This window comes from Physeter macrocephalus, chromosome 8 (assembly GCF_002837175.3).
Source record: "Physeter macrocephalus isolate SW-GA chromosome 8, ASM283717v5, whole genome shotgun sequence".
Classification (NCBI taxonomy): domain Eukaryota; kingdom Metazoa; phylum Chordata; class Mammalia; order Artiodactyla; family Physeteridae; genus Physeter; species Physeter macrocephalus.
This window is the reverse complement of record NC_041221.1, coordinates 116,557,449-116,578,113: the sequence shown is the minus strand read 5'-3', so window position 1 is coordinate 116,578,113 and position 20,665 is coordinate 116,557,449. Positions and strand designations below refer to the sequence as shown.

Below are 20,665 nucleotides of genomic sequence, written 5' to 3'. Positions count from 1 at the left end.
AACAAATGAAAATTTCAATAGTAAAAGATTTTAAATTACATTAGATAGTTCTAATCACTGGTGCATGAGTATCTTAAAGTTTGATAATTACACCAGAAACTTTATACTGCATATTTACCACAAAACTATTTGTTCATGCTTTAAGAAAATGGTCTGTAACAGAACTTTCTGTGAATGAATTAAAATGTAATTACATTTAACAAAGTTATCATTCAGATGAATAAATAAAGCTGTAGCCTTAAAAAATAAAATAAAACAGATTAAAAACTAACCAGGTAAAGCTTTTGAGCGTGTCTGTTCTTTGCTGGGAACATGTGCACCTCCACCAAATACAGCAGACCACATTTTTTCATTTAGAGGGTGGGCCACAATCCGAAACAGTTCATTACTAGAATGTGTTGCCAAGCCATGGATGAAGAGACTAAGATACACTGCTGTGAGAATCTCACAGAGCAAGACTGTAAGCCCTGACTGGGCTTCCTCCCCAGAAGAATTCAAAAGTCGAATTAGAGAAGTTATTCCTAGGAGAAACAACAAACATAGCTACTACCACTGACAATAAATTTAATAAATAATCAACATTTCCTAATTTTTGAAAAAAGTTACAGCATCAGGATTAAAATATTTTCTGCCATAGATTCACAGACTAGTAGAGGTTATTGGAGTTAATGCATAAATGTTGAGCTATTTGTTCAATTTAGACAAACACTGGAAATCTGTAATATGATTCAAATCTGATAGATAAAATTTCATTGCCATAACAAATGCTTTTCTATTACGACAAAAGCAAAATTATAAAAAGTGATATAACAAAATATTTGAGTTATTTTAGTATGATGATAAAAGAAAAACTAATGTTACATAACTGGATAATTTGTAATAAGTGGTGAATAATAAACTGGTATCAATTCTAACAATAGTTAACAACAATGATTATCATATAGCAAAACCAAGCCAAACCTACTTTTTCCTCATCTGATTAAATTCAATAAGGCTAAGAAAAACACTCACACATATATAAATTATTTATACCTGGCCACTGAGCTGGTGATGTATTGGGAGTTATGGCTTCATCCAAGCTTCCTGTTTTCAAAGAATGTCGATGGGGAAGCAGTACTGTCTGATACACCATTCCAGTAAACTGATTTGTTTGAAATGAACTAAGAGAAAAAAATTTAAATAATAACAATCTATAATGACCTACAATAACAACGATATAAAACAATAATAATAACATACAATGATCTAAAATGAATTTCACATGTAATATTTCCATGTTTTAGATCTATCATCTAGGGTACCTTAAATACAAAATTTTGTGTATTAGTTATACTGCTTTACACCTAAGTACTGTGCTTTATAGTCTAGTATTATAATAAAACAAAGTGTCCTTTAAATTTTCTAAATTAAAACAGATATGATAGCTTTTAAATATATTTACTGTAAGACATAAAATATGTACAAATGAAAAAACAAAATCATTATTGACCACAAGTAGCAAGCTTATATATCAAAATTTAAAACAAGGTTACTGAGTTGAAAAAGTCAGTTTAGGTTCAATGTGATATTTAATGGCTAGTCTACCCTACACTAGGGTAGGTTATATCAGGTATATGCACCAGATAACAGGTGTTTAATGAAACACATGGTTTCCGTCCTCATGCAATTTATAGTCTGGTGGGGGAATCAGACACAATTAATTTTATCATACTGTTTTTAAAGACAAAACCTACGCATACAGTGATATGAAAGCAAAAGGGAGGAGGAGTTATTTCACACAGTTTGGGAATTCAGGGTAAGCTTCTCTAATTAAATGGCACTTTAAGCTAAAACTAAATAAACTGATCAATGGACAAAATAAATTACAGCTTGACACAAACTACAAAATAAATATGATAGAAAAATGGTATGAAAAATTTGTTAAACCCTGTCAGTAGTTCCCATATCATATGTTAAGTAAATGAATATAATATTTTAAAATAGCACTTATTGGTTTAGATCTGTTCTAACTGGCAAGTTGTCTTAGTCATAACAGTTTGATACATATGGAAATAGCTTCTCTTGCTTTACTTTCCATTTTCAAGATGGCAGAGTAACAAAAACCAAAAACCTCCCCTGCTAAAGTAAGCCTATGGAAATGATAAGAAAGATAAAAATATGTTGATGAAAACAAAGCCATACTCAATAATAAGAAAGTGAACTTTTGGAGGACCAAGGTCAAAGAAATCAAGTTGAAGCTACTATGGGAATACATAACCAGAGTAGTAAGCTGAGGTGACCCCTGGGAGAATTCAAACACGTAAGATAAACAGATAATCAAAAATGAACACAAAGGAAGGTTGACATCATGTAAGAGAAAACAAACTCAGCGACATACCTACACCTGAGGAAGCAAAGACTTACCAGAACATTAAGGAAAGTGGTGTATACTCAGAGATGTTAAAAAAAAATAAAACTAAAAAAAAAAAGACAGTAAGTTATTTTTTTTAAAGTGGTTATTAAAATAAAGAGATATTAAAATTGAAAAATAGAATTTCTAAAACAAACTCAAATAGGCTAAATAAAAGAAAGGACATTGCTGAAGAATGAATTAGTGTCTGGAAAATGAAGCTAGGATTTCTCCTGAAATGAAGCAAAAAATAAATAAAGAAATAACGAATGGGATCATTTGAGAGGAAAGCTAAAAGAAAAATAAGAGAGACCCACAAGTTCTAATATCTGTCTCATATAAGGAAAGAGAAGAGAGAAGATAAAATATTTGAAGAAATAGAGTAAGGGAATTTCAAAGAACTAAGGAAAGATACAGACCCCCACAGTGTCAAACAACATGTTTTGAAAGCCTAGATAAATTATAGTGAAACCTTAGGACATAAAGAGAAACATCATAAACATCAACTACTCTGTAAAATTTTTCTCAGTTCCAAGTCAGTCACTCCCTCCTCTGTGCTCCCTGAGATTTTACTACCTATCATCTTATAGGACATATCATTTATCATTTCATATGTTTGTCTCTAACTAGATTGACCTTAAGGAAGGAGACCTTATTCCAGCGTATATCACAATGTCTAGCATTAGACAGTGATCAATAAAAGGTTGCTAAATAAGTTATATTGTGAAGAGTTTACTTGAGCTGCATTTGCCATGAAGACATAGTCTAAAATTTCAAAGATGAAAAAAAAGGACTCAACACTTCAGCCATATGCTTTTTGCATTATTTAAGGTGGACTGCAGTACACAGTATTTCTAAAGCAACAGCATACAAATTCTCAAACCTCATCAGTTACTGCAAACATTCTTAAATTTCACAAGATATTTACCTGTAGTTATGACTACCACAAAGGCACTGATAAATACAAGCAGAAAGTGAAGCTGCTAAAGTATGCATTACATATACCTGGAAAAAAAAACAACAGAGTTATCTTATAACTTTGAAAAATGTAGCTTTTTTTCAAGACCTAATATAATCAGCATTTTAAAAAAGATGAAAAAACTATTTTGCCCTTATAAACTATTTCCTTTTTCTCCCTAATACTCATTTCTGTCTGAGAGGTCTTGTGACAAACAAATTAAAAACACACACACAAACAAACATACAAAACCTGAGGACTTTGGCAGAAATTATTAAACAGACACCTACTACCTAATTTCTGTTTTAAGGGCAAACGAGAACAGATGTTAGCTTATTCAGTAGTGCAATGAGCCATGCATTAAAAGCAAGCCCTCCAAGACTCAAACTGCTCCTTTCTCAACCAAAATATGAAGTCCAGCCTCGTAAATGACAGTTCACTTATGAACAGATCACTGAAGAATATGCTATCACATAGTCGAGTTACTACAGAAAACAATCTGAAGAGAGTGAAATTTGAGAGAAAGAAGGTATGAAAGACAGCAACTGAAAGGCAAATACGTGTACTGAGGAAGACAGGACTCTAAACATGGCATGACAAGAGAAGTAACAGAAGTAGATCTGAGGATGAGGGAGAAGCTTAATCTAGGTAAGAAAGGAGGCTAGACTATTAAAAGACCAGGCTCTTGATCTAATTATGAGGTATGATACTCTCTTGTGCATATTAAAATCTAATTGCTATTTTTCCTTCAATTATCAATAGACATGTGATATGAATTAAAATCAAGGACAGCATCATACAAATGAAGACAGAGAAGACCACATACAACAGACTGCAAAAATATTACTATTTTCTAGATTCTCCAATCAAAAGGTGGAGTCTAGTTCACCACTTAGTGAATTTGAGCTGAGACTTGCTTTGTGCAAGAGGACACAGCAGAAGTGATGTGTTATTTCTGAACCGAGTTCTCTAAAGGCCTTGCAAATTCTATTTTTGCTCTTTAAACCCCTGGAACCACTATATGAAATAATCCAGGTGAAATGGTTAATTTTATGTGTCCATTTGACTGGGCCAAGGGGTGCCCAAACGTTTGGTCAAACGTTATTCTGGATGTGTCTGTTAGGGTAATTTTGGATGAGGTTAATATTTGAATTGGTAGACTGAGTAAAGATGATTGCCCTCCCGATTGTGAATGGGCCTTATCCAATCAATCGAAGACCTGAATAGAACAAAAAAGCTGAGTATGAGGGAACTTCTGTCTGGCTGCACTGAGCTGGGACACTGGTCTTTTCCTACCTTGGGACTAGAACTGAAACAATGCCTCTTCTTGGGTCTCAGGCCTGCTGGCATTTGGACTGGAACTTACATTATTACCTATCCTGGTTCTCAGGCCTTTGTACTTAGACTGGACCTACACAATCTGTTTTCCTGGGTCTCCAACTTGCCAACTGAAGATCCTGAGACTTCTCAGCCTCCATAATTAAGTGAGCCAACTGCTTACAACAAGGCTCTTTCTATAAAAACACATGCACACACCCTATTGGCTCTATTTCTTTAGAGAACCCAGGCTAATACTCTAGGCTTGCCTACTGGAGGATGAGACACATCCCAAAGTCTTTGGTCATCCCAAAGTTTCCTGTCAGCCTTGCAAACAGTCTGCCAACCACCAGAAATGTAAATAAGGCTATCCTAGGTCATCCAAAATCCAGTCAACCTGCCTGCTGACCAAAGACAAATGAAGGTATCCAGATATCAGTCCAGTTGGCCCACAGAATCATGAGCAAAATAAATCATGGCTATTTTAAGCTATTAATGTCTCAGGGTGGCTCTTAAGCAGCAAAAGCTGATACACCAGGGTTATGCTTATTATTTGCTTATTATTAAAGTTAAATATGGAATAAAGTTTGGTTAAAATCAGCACAATCTAAAGAAAATTAAATTCCTAATTGTATAATATGCAATGTGGGCATTTACTCTACTGAGCAGTATAGGAAATAAAGTGACAAAATTAACTTATAAGGGTTAAGGTTATCCAGGAAGGTAAAACTGTAGGAGAGGCTACCACTAGACAAAAAGAAAATGGATGGCATGATATCACAGCCTGTGAGGTGGGAGAGAATCAAATGCAGACTATGAGGGAAAGAAAAGAGATACTAGTACTTTTACATAATATTAAGTTTCTGTCTTTAAAAAAACCCCAGCTTTCTGGCTAAGTGTACTGCTAAAGATTTACTCATAAATGTGCATACACACTATTACGCTTACCAAAATGATGCAGTTAAATAAGACAAAGTAAAACTTAAAAATAAGACAAAGTAAAACTTGAAAACTGAAGTACCCTATTGGGTATAAGTAATACAAGTAAGATGCACTTGGCAAACCAAAAACCAAAGTTTTCTTTGATCAAAACCAATATAAACTTGGCAATGTAACAATCACTATGCATAGGATGATGTTTAAAATTGTTTATAAAAAGCCTTAACACTTATCTTTTAGTTTTATCATAGTATCTAGGTAAATTAAATGTCCAAAACCAAGCATACTTACTTTATTGCTTTGGATATCAGGATGGGGTGGTGAATCAAAGTTTATTATGGCATGCAGAATATCATGTGTTAGATTACTAAGGTGCAATAACGGATTGGCAACTACTGTTTTGGCACTGGCTGTACAAGCAAAGAGGAGAGGTACTGAGGTTTGTTCTGAAAGAGGGCTAGGAAATATTGGTTCTGCTGTTTCCTTAAAAAACAAAGGGAAAAAAGGTTAATCAACTATTTATAGTTATAATCCGTTAAGTAATTCAGGGTCTCTTTGAAAAACTTCAGAACAATTAAAAATTAAAAGCATAACAAACTTTTACAGAGTTAGAAGGGACCTGAGGAGATCAACCTTCCACCAATTATAATGAAAAATGATGCGACAATATGCTCGTATCATCATCTCACAAGGCATTCATATAAGAATGTTTAATATGAATTAAGCAGATCACAGGGTCTGATATCAAACTGTCCTTAAACCACAATGCATTCACAACTCTAGAAATCCATAATATGAAGCACTACACAAAAAGCAGAATTCCTTAAAGCAACCATAATTAAGAAAATCAACAATTTTAACATTTCAAAACTAAAAAAGCAATCTCAAAAACTGTTTTTCATACAAGTAGTATTTTGACTGGTTATCATGTAAGTTACATACCTGCTGAGATTCTTGTAAAAGCAAAATCAATTCCATTCTCACAGATGCAAGACCCCCACCATGGGATCCATGCAGTATACAGTAACTAAGAAACATCCTCAACAGTGACTGATATTTCAAAAGCCACTGTCTTTTTTCCTGAAAATTTTCTCTCAGTTGTTTCACTTTTGTTTGATGAAGCAAATCTTCAGCATCTTCATTCAACCCAAATGCATCTCCATTTTCGCCAAATGCAGACTGTAATTCTTCAGGATCTGAACAATAGTCACAAGTTCTCTGAAGGGCTATCACCTCTTTTTCAAGCCAGTGGTACAGCTGGTATCGCAATTTTCCACCATCTATTTCATATCCAGTAGATAAAGTACGAAGTTCTACCGTGAGAATCTTTAAACATGCTCTAAATTTTAATTGAACTGCAATGATATCTTCTGATGGATTTAAAATGTCATTTTCATCTAGTGTGCTGAGAGAGTCTGTGTACTTAGAACTTGTTTCATCTATTTTTTTCCCTACTTTTCTCTGTAAAGGTTTTAGTTCTTTCATTGAAACAGGGAGATCCTCATTTTCTTCATCGTTATCACTGTCCCATTTTAATTCTAAAGAGTCATCCTGAAATACAATACTTGGTTGGCTCCAGTCAAAAGAAAGAGTGGAGTTTGACTGCTTCTCTGAGGAACCCTCTGAAGAAGATCCAAAACCATTCATCAGTGACTGTGACCAATCAATAGCAGAAGACTTATCTTCCCTTGCATCCAATTTGAATGGAGAAGAAGGAGAACAGACTTTACTAGTATCCAGAAAACTAGATGTTCTACAAAAAGTTTTCGTTTTTTTGATGACTTTTGGCATCTTTGATAATACTTCCAAAGCCAACATAGGGCAGCCAGCTTTTAAATGAGCACTGGCAGTAGTAAAAAATAATCTTCTTTCACTTAAATTAATTGTTCCTGCCAGTCCACTTTTTCCTGTTAAACTCATGTGTGCGGAAAACGCATCAGATGATCCAAAATGACGTCTCAGCAAAAGAGGATGTGTTCTTAGATAATTGTAGAAATTAAAAACGGCAGGATTGCAGGCTGACATCATGACTTGATCTGAAAGTAAATTCATTTTATGAGCCAAGAAAAATTCTTCAAGGGTTGTACTGTAGCCCTTTTTCTCTACCATGGCACCTTTATCTACCTGGTCTTGTGAGAAAAATTTAAGAGACCAAACTAATACATAGCACTGAATAGACAAGAACACATTTGTAATGAAAGCGTTCTAACATAGTAGGAAAACAAAGATTATGCTGATTTCACACCTCTTCAGGTAACAATCTAAGACATTTTAAAACATCCAGTTACACACTTAGTTCTTTTTCTCCTACTTTCCTGGACACTTCTTCTCTCTCAGTCAGCCTGCTTTACTAGATCTTCCTCATCTTCTCTACTTTTAAATGCTGAGTGTCCTAGAGTTCAGTACTTGACCTCCTTTCTATCTACACTCCCTGAGTGAACTCCTACAGTCCCATGGCTTTAAATACCATCTATATGTGATAACGTGCACATCTCTAATTCTAGTAGCAACTTCACCCTGTAAATCTAGAATACTATATCCAAAGGCCTACATTACGTTTCCATTTACATGTACATATTCTTGCCTCAAGGCCTTTTTATTTACTGTGCCCTTGGCCTAAAAACCAGATATCCGCACTGACTGATTACTCACTCATTTCAATTAGGTCTCATCTCAAAGGTCACCTTATCTGAGAAGTCTTTTCTATCTAAAGCAACACTCTCCAAAATCTGCTCCTAGCCTTCCCCCTATCACTTATCTATTGCTCAAACTAAAAACCCAGGAGTTAAACTTGACTCATTCCCTTCATATTCCATATCCAATTCAGTCCTATCTAGTCAACCTTAAAATTATAGTTGAAATCCAACCACTTCTGTTTCCCTGTTTATCACTATTTTCTTCAAAACATTTATATTCAAATGTTGATAACATCTATGTTCAATAGGAAAATCCAAAGTCCTCAGTTTTCAAAGAGTTTAGCTTCCTGGGGGGGAAAAAAATAAAAAATAAAAAACTGTATACATAACTGTCTCTCCCCAACTAAACCATAAAGTCTTAGACCATGTATGTCTTCAATTTGCTCTGCATTATCCTTAGCACCCAACAGTGTGCTCTGAACCTGACAAACACTAATAAAACTCTTAATCATTAACATCTTAGAAGTATATCTTACCATCATCCTCTCTGATAGGTTGCTTTATTAATGTTTCCAGAGCACTACTATAATCTTCTAAAATCCAATATGCCATACTCCGAAGAAAAGGATCATAATGCATATTTATATTCAACAAATTGAGTTCACTGACAGAAGAATCAATTCCCAAAACTTTTTTACATAAAATAGATTTATATGTTGCAGATGTATCAAATTCAGACTCATAGAGTCTTGCTATTACAAGAGCCAACTGAATGTCATTCAGTTTCTCAAGACATACCTTCAAAAACAAGAAATATTGTTTATAAATAAGGGTATCTTTCATTTTAAGGTACACTCAATTGACTCACTAATAACTAGATGAACACAAAGCTTTATTAATATCTGAAATTAGTGAACAAGGATAATAAACAAAACATATGCTGCTTGCTTCAGCAAATCTACTTGACAACATTTATGTTAATTTACCTGGCAGTACTAAATATATATTTGCAAAAAGAATTAGCCTAATGAAAAAATACTGAATAATTCCTAATAGCATCAATTCAAATGACATACTTTGCTTTACTCTTGAGCTTTTACCCTTCCCCATCCACCTCAGCAGACTATAATATTTCCAAATCAAAAAGATGTTTTGAATCACTTTTATGAAACTCTGAGCAAAAGGGCAATTTGAAACAGAAATGTTATATTTTAAATATTTATAACTTTTTGTAAGGTTTACTTAGAAATAATTAGTTAAAAATTTGCTAAGGTTTGTCAACTAACACAGAGCCAAATATATGTCTGAATATGTTTAAAGTGATAGGACAAATATTTTATCTTTTTAACCTGTTCATTAATATTCTTAAGAGTCAGATCAACTACCTATCTCTACCAACCAACACAACCTGGTTAATTTTAATTCTGTATAAATATCATTCAAGGTAAATGACAAAATTTTAAAGTCACCATTAAATATTACCAGTTACTTTAGGCATTAAGCCTGTGTTAGCTCCACTATACTTGAGTTGAAATTAAAAAACAAAATTGAAACCATAAAGAGCTTAAAAGGATGACAATGCTATTTTTTTTTAAAATTCATTCATTACCTCAATTGCATCTCTGAGGCAACCAGCTAAAAGAAAAAATGCTGCCGAATGTTCAAATCTTTGTTTTCCTAACAAAGAAAAAGCATTCTTTAAAGCTGCTTTACGCCATCTCTCATCCTCAAAATTGTGTCCAAAAAACTGTGTCATCTTGGAATCTTTTCGGGATCTATAAAGAAAAAAGTTTGAAAATTTCGGAACATAATGTTTCTACATCAAAACCAATTATTATGAAGTTAGCCACTTAAAAGTTAAGACTCAAAAGAAACATTTACCAGTTCATAAATTACTATACATCTGCTGCTTTTCTGAGCAAAAATAACATTTATGGTAAACATTTACTTTTCCATATAAATTTCAGAGGTTATTGAAAACATTCTTTCAAACTACAAAGAAACTACATTAACAGGACTGTGAGAAATTATTTTTAAATCTATACAAAATATATAACTTATATTAACTTCTGTGCTATTTTACCATTTAAATTTAATCAACTGCCTTTACCCCCACTGCCCACCTGAAGATGACTTTGATGATAAAAATCCAAGGAATTTGTCCTGAAGCAAAACAATCCTAAAAGATCTAGTCTCTTAGAACTGATTGATACCATGATTTTCCCCCAAAGGTTGCTGATCATATGGATATATCTAGAACTGAACCCCAAACGAATAGTGAACTATTTATGGCGATCACGTTCACCAAGTCTAGCTGAGAATAAGTCAAAGAGAAAAATTCTAAATGACCCTAGGTCAAGAATGGGGTCAGGGCCCTTAGGAAGAGGGTGGTTTGGAAGGATAGCCTGGTCCAAGAGCTCCTTGATAGGGCAGAGGGTAGATGTATTTTCAAAGGTCCACCAATTCATCTTCTTCCCCACTCCAGATAAAGTTTCTGGTTTAGTTCTTTGTTCTACAGGAGCATCATGAGAAGTTATTAAAATAAGCAAAAAAAATGTTTTTCTGGACTGATAAACCTAAAAAAAGCTAATGTGACCTCATCAAGATTCTTCTGCTCTGTAACCTGGGCTTTTTTCACATGAAATCTCTTAAATACAAAAATAACTAAGAAACCACATGAATCACACTAACAAGAACAACAAATCTTTACTTCATACTCTATGGAAAGTTTTTCATTTTGAAGCACTTTTTCCACCTACCTATATAATCCCCAAATCACAGCTTTCTTTTTCATTGCAAGGTAAAAAATGGCAGCATCTAAAGGATCATTCTTTTTATAAAAGGCTGCTTTGGCTACCTATAATTAGAAAATATTGGTCAAAATTTCATAGTAACAGTTTTTAAGTAAACAAGTACTTACCTTCATATACAAGACTGTCACACATTCTCTACTTAAATGTTCAATAAACTAAAAAATATGTGTATGAAAGCACGCATGTATATGTAAATTTATTAATTTATTCATTTATTTTATAATTACAAAAGTAATCATGGTGGTGGCCTCCAAGATTACAAAGAGATGGAAACAGGACTACACTTTTCATTACAAGCTCTTCTGTACTGTTTTATTTTCCTAAATGTGTATATATATTATTTTGTATATATCAATAAAAAATGCTAATATATCAACTAGCAATTTAAGAATTAGAATATAAATTGTTAAAAATTATGCTATTTTGAAATATAAAGACTATTTAAAAGCATTTTACTGCAAAAAAAAAAAAGAGTAACAGAAGAGGAAATATGAAATATCATGTAAATAAACATGCAATATATATTAATTCATTTTTACACCAAAATAAAACACTCACCTTTTCTATGCATTTGCGTAAGATGCGAGTATTCCGGACCCACCACCCCACACCCATAGCTCTAAGTTCAGACCATGTGGGATCATCTTTCTGCATTGCTGGCAACATGTTCAGCAGTTCTTCTTCTGCTACTGAATGAAAGGCCCAGGCAAAATGACTACTAGACAGGCCTGAAGAAATATCAAAAATAATGTTTATAAGAAATATAAATATGATTATATAATGATGATCAGAAATGTGTGTTCCATATTTGTAATATAAATGCCTAAAAGTTTATATAAGACTCACAGAGTTATAACTGTTTGGGGTTGGAGGGAATATGGGGTTTTTTTCTTGCTTCTCCAAGTAACTCAATCACATCAATATTTTCTACAATGAGCATATATTTTCTATAATTAAAATATATATTTTTAAAAAGATAAGGAAAAACGCTTGTGGGCAAATGCCACTGTGCTGAGTCTTTCTATTCTCTAGTATGTCTGACATCCTTTGGTCAACATTTGTTGTGTGGATTTAATTCCACGGAATCAAAAAAGCATCAAGGAGACAGTACAGCTGGTGAACAGAACTTAAGACTGCAAAAACTCTGGAATCAGAATGCATAAATTAAATTGTACCTCCACCCTAACTAACTATATAACTTTGGGCAAGTTACTTAACCTCTTGATTCCTCAATTTTCTTATTTACAAAATGTGAATAATCATGGCACCTACCTCATTACATTGTTGTGAGGATTAAAAGAAATAATATAGTTAAAGCATTTGGGATAGCACCTAGCACATAATAACTTTTATTACCCCATAATCACTTTATTAATAAGATACTTTTATATTTATAAAGCATCATTTACATCAGCAAGTCTCTCAACCTACTGGCCCACACATGTGGTGTTTATCGTTCAGCTTTTATTTTGCCTCTTCACATTACATTTTGTTTAGTATTACTGAATTAAGTATATGATTAATTATAAGATGTGGCTTTGACTTATACGAATATATGAACTCAAATTTTTAACCTAATATACAGTGCCAAGGAATCTGAAATGCCCTCTATACCCAAGTCTTTGGAAATAAGAAAACTGTAATTTAAAAAAAACAAACAAACATCTATGCTGTAAATGGACTGTTATTCTAAATTATTTTTAGATTCCTATTATCTTTCAACCAAGTTTAATAATTTTTCATAAATAAATACATAATCTGACTTAGAATTTTAGCTTCTCTTTTCCAAAGCTAAATGCAAAATGAAAGGAAGGAGGAAGCAGAAAGAAAAAGAAAGGCAACGAGAGACGGAGACTAATGAGCAGAGGTTGACCTGTAGAATCCCAACAACACTGTTTAAACCTTTAGATCCAATAATCCTGAAAGCCAGCTCTATCTCTTAAACTTGGGGGGCACTGAGCCAATAAATATCTTATTTTGTTTACATTATCTTAAATTTAAGTATTTCTATTACTTTGGGAGTCCTGACTAACAATATAAAAGTATCTGAAATGCTATTAAACTATTATCTGAAATACACATTAATGTTAACAGCAGTTTTGGGGCTGGGTGGATTTTTATTTTCTATGTTCTGTACTCTGTTTTGTAAAACAACTAAAAGTGAGTATGTATTATTTCTTTTTTTTTTTTTTTTTTTCGGCAGGCTCAACGGCCATGGCTCACGGGCCCAGCCACTCCGCGGCATGTGGGATCTTCCCGGACCGGGGCACGAACCCGTGTCCCCTGCATCAGCAGGCGGACTCTCAACCACTGCGCCACCAGGGAAGCCCATGTATTATTTCTATAACAAAAATTTTATTCAAATTTTGGGGAAAAATGAATTTAGACAGAAGTCAATTAAAAAGGAGAAAAAAAGAAAATTTAAGGAAATTAAAGAGAATGAAACAATACTAATTGGTCTTTAACGTATAATGCATTTGAAAACATTCCACATAATATCCAATTGCCTCATTTCCATTTCTTCATTAGCTCTTTCCATCTACCAAAAGAATTCCAGTATTTTTAAGCAAAGATGAGATGAAAGCAAACATTTTAAACATAAGTTAAGGAAATTCAGAATGTGTCAAACTTGTCGGCATTATCATATCTGGGCAAAAACAAACTTAAATGTTCTTAAGCCTCTCTTCTACTTGTCTTACTTCCTTTTACTAGATTACTGCCAAAATCACCTTGGTGAAGGAGTTGAGCTCGATAAGCTGGAAGAGAAGTTGTAAGAAAAGTATGAAGTCGAACAGCCAAAAGAAATTTTAAGCCACATTCATCAAGAGTTTCTCCACCTATAAAAAAGAAAAAAAAAGGTATTTTTACTTGTAAAAACCCATTTCATTAGCAAAACACAAGTAAATGCCAATAATTCTGGCAAGCAGGGTATGTCACAGCACCAAATACAGGGACAAAAAAACATTGTGAAACTGACAAAAGTTATCAGTCTAAATATTATCTAATAGTTCTTTTCCTATACAATTATACATTACAGAAAAAAGTTGTATAGTTAAATAATTGAAAAAATAATAAAGAAGAGAATGAATTGACTCAGGGTCTCTGACATATTTTTAATAATATAATCTCCTCTGACACAAATATTTTAATTTAAATGTGACTCAATTTTAAAACAGTTTAACCTTCTCTGTAATATTATCCATATTGATTCAAGTCACATACCCATTCCAATAACTGCTAACACTGGAAGAAATGGCTATATGGTAAGGGGGCCTGATTTTTACTTTAAATGAATAAAAACATAAAACACTTGTAATATAGTCACATCAAAACATAATATCTACTAATAATATTTCATGTCGCAATTCATGACCAACTTATTTTTTCTTAAAGTTTTAATTTTTATTATTGTTATTCTTTTTTCTTAAATTTACCCCACATTTTCCTTTCAAGGGGTGCATCCTACTGACTTACATCTGGTGCACAAGGCTACACTGTTAATCAGATCTTATTTGAAATCTGATGGGAATTCTACAAATTTATTCATAACTCAGGAGATTAAAAACAAAAAATGCTCTTTGGGTGAGGAAAAGACCTAATTTTATTAGGCTTGCTTGCTGCTATTCTAGGAAGGAGTATACCTTAATGTTAATTTTTTTAAAACCTCAAAATTAAAAAACCCAAATTAACAGTGAACTATTACAATGTGAAAAATAAATAAAGGAGAAAGCACCTTTTATTTTGGGGTTTCTAAAGTAATTATTTATTAAGAATGTTAACTTTTGCTAAACTCAAAAGCAATTAGTTGGATTCTTAACATTATTAAGTAGACAGGTAAAAATGACTTGGCATAATGAATCTTTGTGTACTTTCTCAGAGTACTATGATTTATGGGATAAATAATATATATTCAAGTTAAAACTATTGTGAAGGCAACAATGATGATTTTTAAAACCTTCATGGCTGTAATTTTTACAAAAATTATTTAAGATTATTTTCTGTGAAAAAAATAAGTAAAAATATTATCATCAATTTTTCCTCTAATCCTATACCCAATTTAATTATACCTTGGCTTCTGTCTCTGCTTTCTCCAATATCGGTGCTGGTAGTTGCAATTGTATCTGCTAAAGCCATCAAAGACATCTGCTCCATCCGGCTGAGTCCTGGTAAACTAGAATGAAGTAAGTGGCCAGAAAGAACCTGAGCATGCTCAGGACCAAAGTAAGTTGGACTGTATTGTGAAAGGTCAATAACCCTGGGCTTTGTATTTTCTTCATCTGTCTTTAACACATGACTATCAGTCATTAAAGTTGGCATCTGAAAAAGCTCATCATAACTTTCTTTTGACAACTGGTTTGAGTTATTTAAGGTACTCTGATTACTAGATTTCTCCAAGGATGAGTAATAGCTATCATCATCTGCTGCAAGTAAGGCATATAAAGGAAGTGGAGGGACAGAATCGATTTCTGTGTAGTCTGTATTTTCACTCTTGTTGAATGCCTGGGGGTCTCGAGTAGTACTTCCACTAGCACTGATGGTGAGAGACCTAAAGCGGCGCTCATGATTAGATTCAGCTTCATTCAGAGCCACAACTTCCCCAGCAATGCACTTGACAAGATGTGACAAGATGGCCTTTGCTCTCCGAACTTTGCCAAGATCCATGAGTTCCAAAAGCTGCAAAGGATGGTACTGAGGTAAAGTTGGGGAAAGAACATGAGCTGCTTCAAAAAGACCTGAATCTTCCATACCCACAGAAGGATCAAGAGCAGTTTTCTTTCCACAGATTTTCTGTGCAAGACTGGTCATGGATCGAGTCAGGGTTTTCTTTGGAGGATGTAATCCAGAACTTGATGAGTTACTCTGTTTTATTAAACTTATTATAGATGGAGTGCTCCCATTGTATGAATCTGTTGTAACAGGATCTTGTTTAGAAGATGGCTGCCATTGGGAATATACATGCATTTCACAATCCATTCCTACCACCAGGATGCCATCCCGGACCCATGATAAAGAAACAGGAAAAGGTGGAGAGCCTTCTACAGAAGAAACCAAGTCCACACTTCGTAACAGTACAAATTTAGAAAGAGGCACAACTTTAGTACTTTCCCAGAGAGGAAATGCCAGGCTTTCCTTACCCGTCTGTTCTTGTACCTTGCCAGCCAGGGGTCCATACATAAAAAGTTTTGATCCAATTCCTACAGTCAGAATATGAGAACCATCTTCTCTAGACATCCAATCTAAGTGAACTAAACGCTTTGTGCTTGATGTGACACTCTCTTTACTGGATAAATATACCTCCTGTTTATTATAGGCCACTAAATTGCTATCAATACTAATGCCAGAATCCAACACTGTATTTAACTCATCTAAATGAACTGTCTGTTCAAGGACCCAGCATGAACCTCCTGTAGACTCACATTCAAAAATACTTACATGCATCACAAAGTCCTGAGAACATCTACTATTAGACGTAGGCTGCTTATATGCTACTGCTAAACGATTTGTGTGTGCACAGCTGACTTCTATAGGCCTACCAGGTACAGTTATACTACTATTGCTCTGCAGTCCATCTTCAATAAGTAACGGCCATTCTTCCCAAATGTATATAAGATCCATTTCTCCATTCTTTGAAGTGGCAGATTCTCCATCTGTTACTCTACATCTCCAGAATCTTACTTTCTCATCTGAGCATGAAGTTGCCAATAAATAAGGAGCACTGCATATGGGATATATGGAAGAAGAACTCAGATGTCCTAAAACAAAAATAATCCATTAGCAAAATGTCAAATTTGGTTAAATAAATCTGTTTTCTTGCACTAAAGGTTTTAGTCTTTTGCATGAACTAGTGTTAACAACATGACAGTCAATATTTAGCTTAAGGATCAGCAAGATCAGTAAGACGCTTTTAATGACGTCAAAAAGGTACATAAAAAGGACATTATTACCAAAACCTAGAGCTGAAAGAGAACTCCGTAATAATTTATAAGTAAGGACTCTTGACTAAATGTGTAAGTATCTTATGCCTAAATCAAATAGCTAGACTAAGGCAGAATTAGAAAACCTAAATTCTAGTCCTGGTTTTCAACACAGCATTCTTTTCACAACTCTTTGCTAGCATTATATATTATTACAAATCTCATCTTAAAGATATCAATACATTTAAAAAAATTTGTCAATATTCACTGGGTACTTCTCTATAGTATTTTTTAATACAATTTGTGAATGGCTCATGCTTACCTAAGTATTAAAAGGGTCCTCCACGATTGAAGTGTATTTCATATAAATGACACTGAGAAGATTCCTAAGTGGGACATATGTTTGCTTGGGCTTAATGTAATTACATACTCTTAATTTCCTAAATCAGGGGTTGACAAACTTTTTCTTAAAGGGCCAAAGAGTAACAACTAGGCTTTGCTAGCCAGAGTCCCTGTTGTAGCTACTCAACTCGGCCACTGTAGAACAAAAGCAGCCATACACAAAAGTAAACAAATAGGTGTGGCTACGTTCCAATCAAACTTACCTACAAAAAGGTAGGTGACCCATAGTTTGCCAATCCCTATCCTAGACTATTAAACATAAACTGCTAATCATAATAAAGAAATGTTATACAGAACATTTATTATATTTTAAAAGCATATTTCAACATGTTCTTCTTTAAGTCCTCAAGGACTTAGCAGTACTGCATAAGGACACAATTAACACTGTCCATTAGTTTCTCTGAACTGAACAGAGAATAAAGAGCTTACCCTTCCCAAAAGTCTTGGTTTAAAAAAAAAAATTCTCAAGACTAGGAAAGAAAAGCTGTTATCACATGCTACTGTTTTTGCCAAACAAAACAAATTTCTTCTTTTGCCCTAGGTCTTCTTTTTTCTTCCAAACTCAACTTGCGCCAAGGATTATTTTTAGAAACATCATCAGTTTCTCTTAGATCTGCCATATAGATTTTTTTAATAGAATTCAGTAGTGAAGATTATACTGTTCTGGCTAAGGATAACAGCTCTTAAAACTGTGTCAATACAAAAGTCATTCTATTTCAAACTTTAACTGTCCTTGCATTGATGCCTCTTTTATTAAAATATACAAAAAAAAACCCCAGAATGTAAAAGTTATCAGGACACTGTTAATACTCCTGCTAACTTCACCAATTAGAAAAGATTAAGTACCTGATAATGTGGCAAACTGAAAAGCATTCAAAGTAATTAGTCAAAAGTGACAGACAAGTAAAGAAGACCAAAAACCCACACTGTGACTATGAAAATGAAAGAACTAGGTGAAAAAAAAAGATGGATTTTTGTCTTGGTTTTCATGATACCCTTGATACCTTGATCTTTTGTGTACACTGGAATCACCTGGAAGGCTTGTCAAAAAACAAGACTGCTGGGTCCCACCTCACAGCTGGTGATTTAGTAAGTCTAGGGTATGGCCCAAGAATTATTATTTCTAACAACTTCCCAAACACTGCTGATGCTTTTGGTCTGGGGACCACATTTTGAGACCCACTGCGCTAAGGACAAGGATGACAAATATATGTATCAGGAACTACACACTTAGAATCCTTCATGGCACAGAGCTCTAGGCAGCCAATACCAGCATTATCAAAGTTGGCAAATAAGGTGCAACCCCATTATTATCTCTGCCCTGGAAACTTTCGTTTTGTCTTCACAAAAGGATAATAAAAATTTGTTTTGGAAATCAATATTTAAGACCACAACTGGCTGACAAATGCCAGAGTCATCTGAAAACGTAATGAGAAATTTAAATTTTAAATTTAGGGTACTTAAAGATATTCTTTCCATTTCTGTTTCTGTGTAGATTTTAAAAGTGGGAGTTGCACCTATTTTTAAATACACAGTAAATACTCGTGCATTATGAAGTCTGATTGGTCCCTTTTTACAAAATTTACAAACCTGCTGATGGCTTAACACTTATTATCTCAACTCCTTCTGGCAAATGCAACTCTTGGCTATAAACCATTTCTGAAGACAGAGTCAACTTGCTGGTACTCTGGAGATTTGCTCTGCAAGCCTCATACTTCTGTGAAAAAGGGGACAAGATCTTCTCTGGAGAAGAAGAATAATGTTCTTCTGGCTGCCAAACTGCTTCAGATATTTTTGTATCTACTTTTTCATCTATAAAACATAAAAAAAGAACCAAAAACTGGGAGGGAAACCCTATAAACATTACAATTGCTACATTTTATAATCCAAAACTGCCTTATAAAAGACAAAAAAGTTAATGTATTAATATGATTCTTTACGGCAAGAAAATCAATTGTTTTTTTCTTAATTAACAGAATAAACTATAATTATCCTCTCTCAATAAAAACAGCTTTAAAAAATATCCACTGAACTATCCAACCATATATAATTTGTTAACCTAAGCCTTCTTCAAGTTTAAAAAAAAAAAAAAACAACTCACCCAATGAGACAGGAATGGACTTCAAATGCAAATTCCACATGTGTAACAATGAACGGTTGTCTTGGGTGCACTCTATTACAATTAGATAGAATTTTTCCAAAAATCCATTAGGTGAGCTGCCTGTTGGTATAAATGGTATATTTCACTACTAACATGGAAAGCTGAGATAACTTTATATATTATATAAACATTATATCAATTTATCTTTGCCTAACATACTCTACATTTTATTTCTCATTTCATGAAAAATTCTTCTTTACCTGCATCAGATAATATTCTGTCTTTTCCTAGTCTTTTCTTCTCAAGGTTATTCAAAATGAAGTCTTCTTGAAAAACATGAAGCAGCTGGGTTTTTCTGCCTTGCTGAATGTAAATAAATACCAATGTAAGCTGACATACATATTATTTACCTAATGCTAAGTGGCCAGAAAAATAATACTTACAAGTTTGGTAATGGGATCTAATGCAATAATGCATCCTGGCCTGGCTGTTGACTGTTGACTTACGATGTTAAACACTTCACCAACATATTTCTGTTTTTGAAAAAATGGATATCTCCTTTATTAAACAATTTAAAAAAATAATAACAAATGACATAAAATTGTAAGCATAACAGACAAATAATAAATAAGTTCAGGTGAGACGAAATAAATTCACAAGTCCCTTTCATTATAAACATTTTATGATTTTACAAGGCAATTACACAGGAATGAATAGAGTTACAGATCAGCTGGTGCAGAGATAACCAAAAGCAATGCTTGGTAATTGTTAAGGGGAAAAAAAGTATTTTATATTTATAACTATGAAAGACTGAGTTCAATCTCATGGAAATGTTCTAAGAATCAAGGTTTTTTAAGCATTAATTTTGACAAAGAAAGCTAAAGAAACAAGTTAACATACTATTTACATATGCTGATTTCTTGAGCCACTTATCTCCTGACTGCTCTAGTCAAGCTCACATTGTTAAATTCAATGTTCATCATACTTGATCTATCAGCAGCAGTTGATTCTGTTGATTACTCCTTCCTCCTGGAAATAATTTTCTTCATTTTGGCTTCCATTATACACCACTCTCACCTCACTTTTAGCAACGCAATGCCCCAGGGTTCAATCCTCCTATCATTTCTACTTTCCAGCTATAGTCTCTCCCTCAGTGATCTCACTCAGTTCCACAACTTTATATTCTGACAACTAC

The 20,665-nt window shown here is 33.7% G+C and overlaps 1 protein-coding gene across 6 annotated transcripts in view; it reads right to left on the bottom strand.

The window, feature by feature from the left end:
* The window catches only part of DMXL1 (Dmx like 1), a 132,524-nt gene that overhangs the window by 67,382 nt on the left and 44,477 nt on the right, over nucleotides 1–20,665 (bottom strand). For all 6 annotated transcript variants that reach the window (XR_008618103.1, XM_028493157.2, XM_028493154.2 and 3 more), the window contains exons 14-28: nucleotides 19,914–20,003; nucleotides 19,731–19,833; nucleotides 19,471–19,590; nucleotides 18,960–19,181; nucleotides 15,120–16,805; nucleotides 13,782–13,889; nucleotides 11,611–11,780; nucleotides 10,999–11,096; nucleotides 9,849–10,014; nucleotides 8,776–9,037; nucleotides 6,546–7,639; nucleotides 5,895–6,086; nucleotides 3,318–3,394; nucleotides 1,033–1,160; nucleotides 273–521 (exon numbers count right to left, since the gene is read on the bottom strand). Coding sequence is in view for 5 of the 6 variants with exons in the window: in XM_028493157.2 (XP_028348958.1) it covers nucleotides 273–521; nucleotides 1,033–1,160; nucleotides 3,318–3,394; nucleotides 5,895–6,086; nucleotides 6,546–7,639; nucleotides 8,776–9,037; nucleotides 9,849–10,014; nucleotides 10,999–11,096; nucleotides 11,611–11,780; nucleotides 13,782–13,889; nucleotides 15,120–16,805; nucleotides 18,960–19,181; nucleotides 19,471–19,590; nucleotides 19,731–19,833; nucleotides 19,914–20,003 (4,765 nt within the window). In the remaining variant the exon portion in view is untranslated. The remainder of the gene's footprint in view (nucleotides 1–272; nucleotides 522–1,032; nucleotides 1,161–3,317; nucleotides 3,395–5,894; nucleotides 6,087–6,545; nucleotides 7,640–8,775; nucleotides 9,038–9,848; nucleotides 10,015–10,998; nucleotides 11,097–11,610; nucleotides 11,781–13,781; nucleotides 13,890–15,119; nucleotides 16,806–18,959; nucleotides 19,182–19,470; nucleotides 19,591–19,730; nucleotides 19,834–19,913; nucleotides 20,004–20,665) is intronic.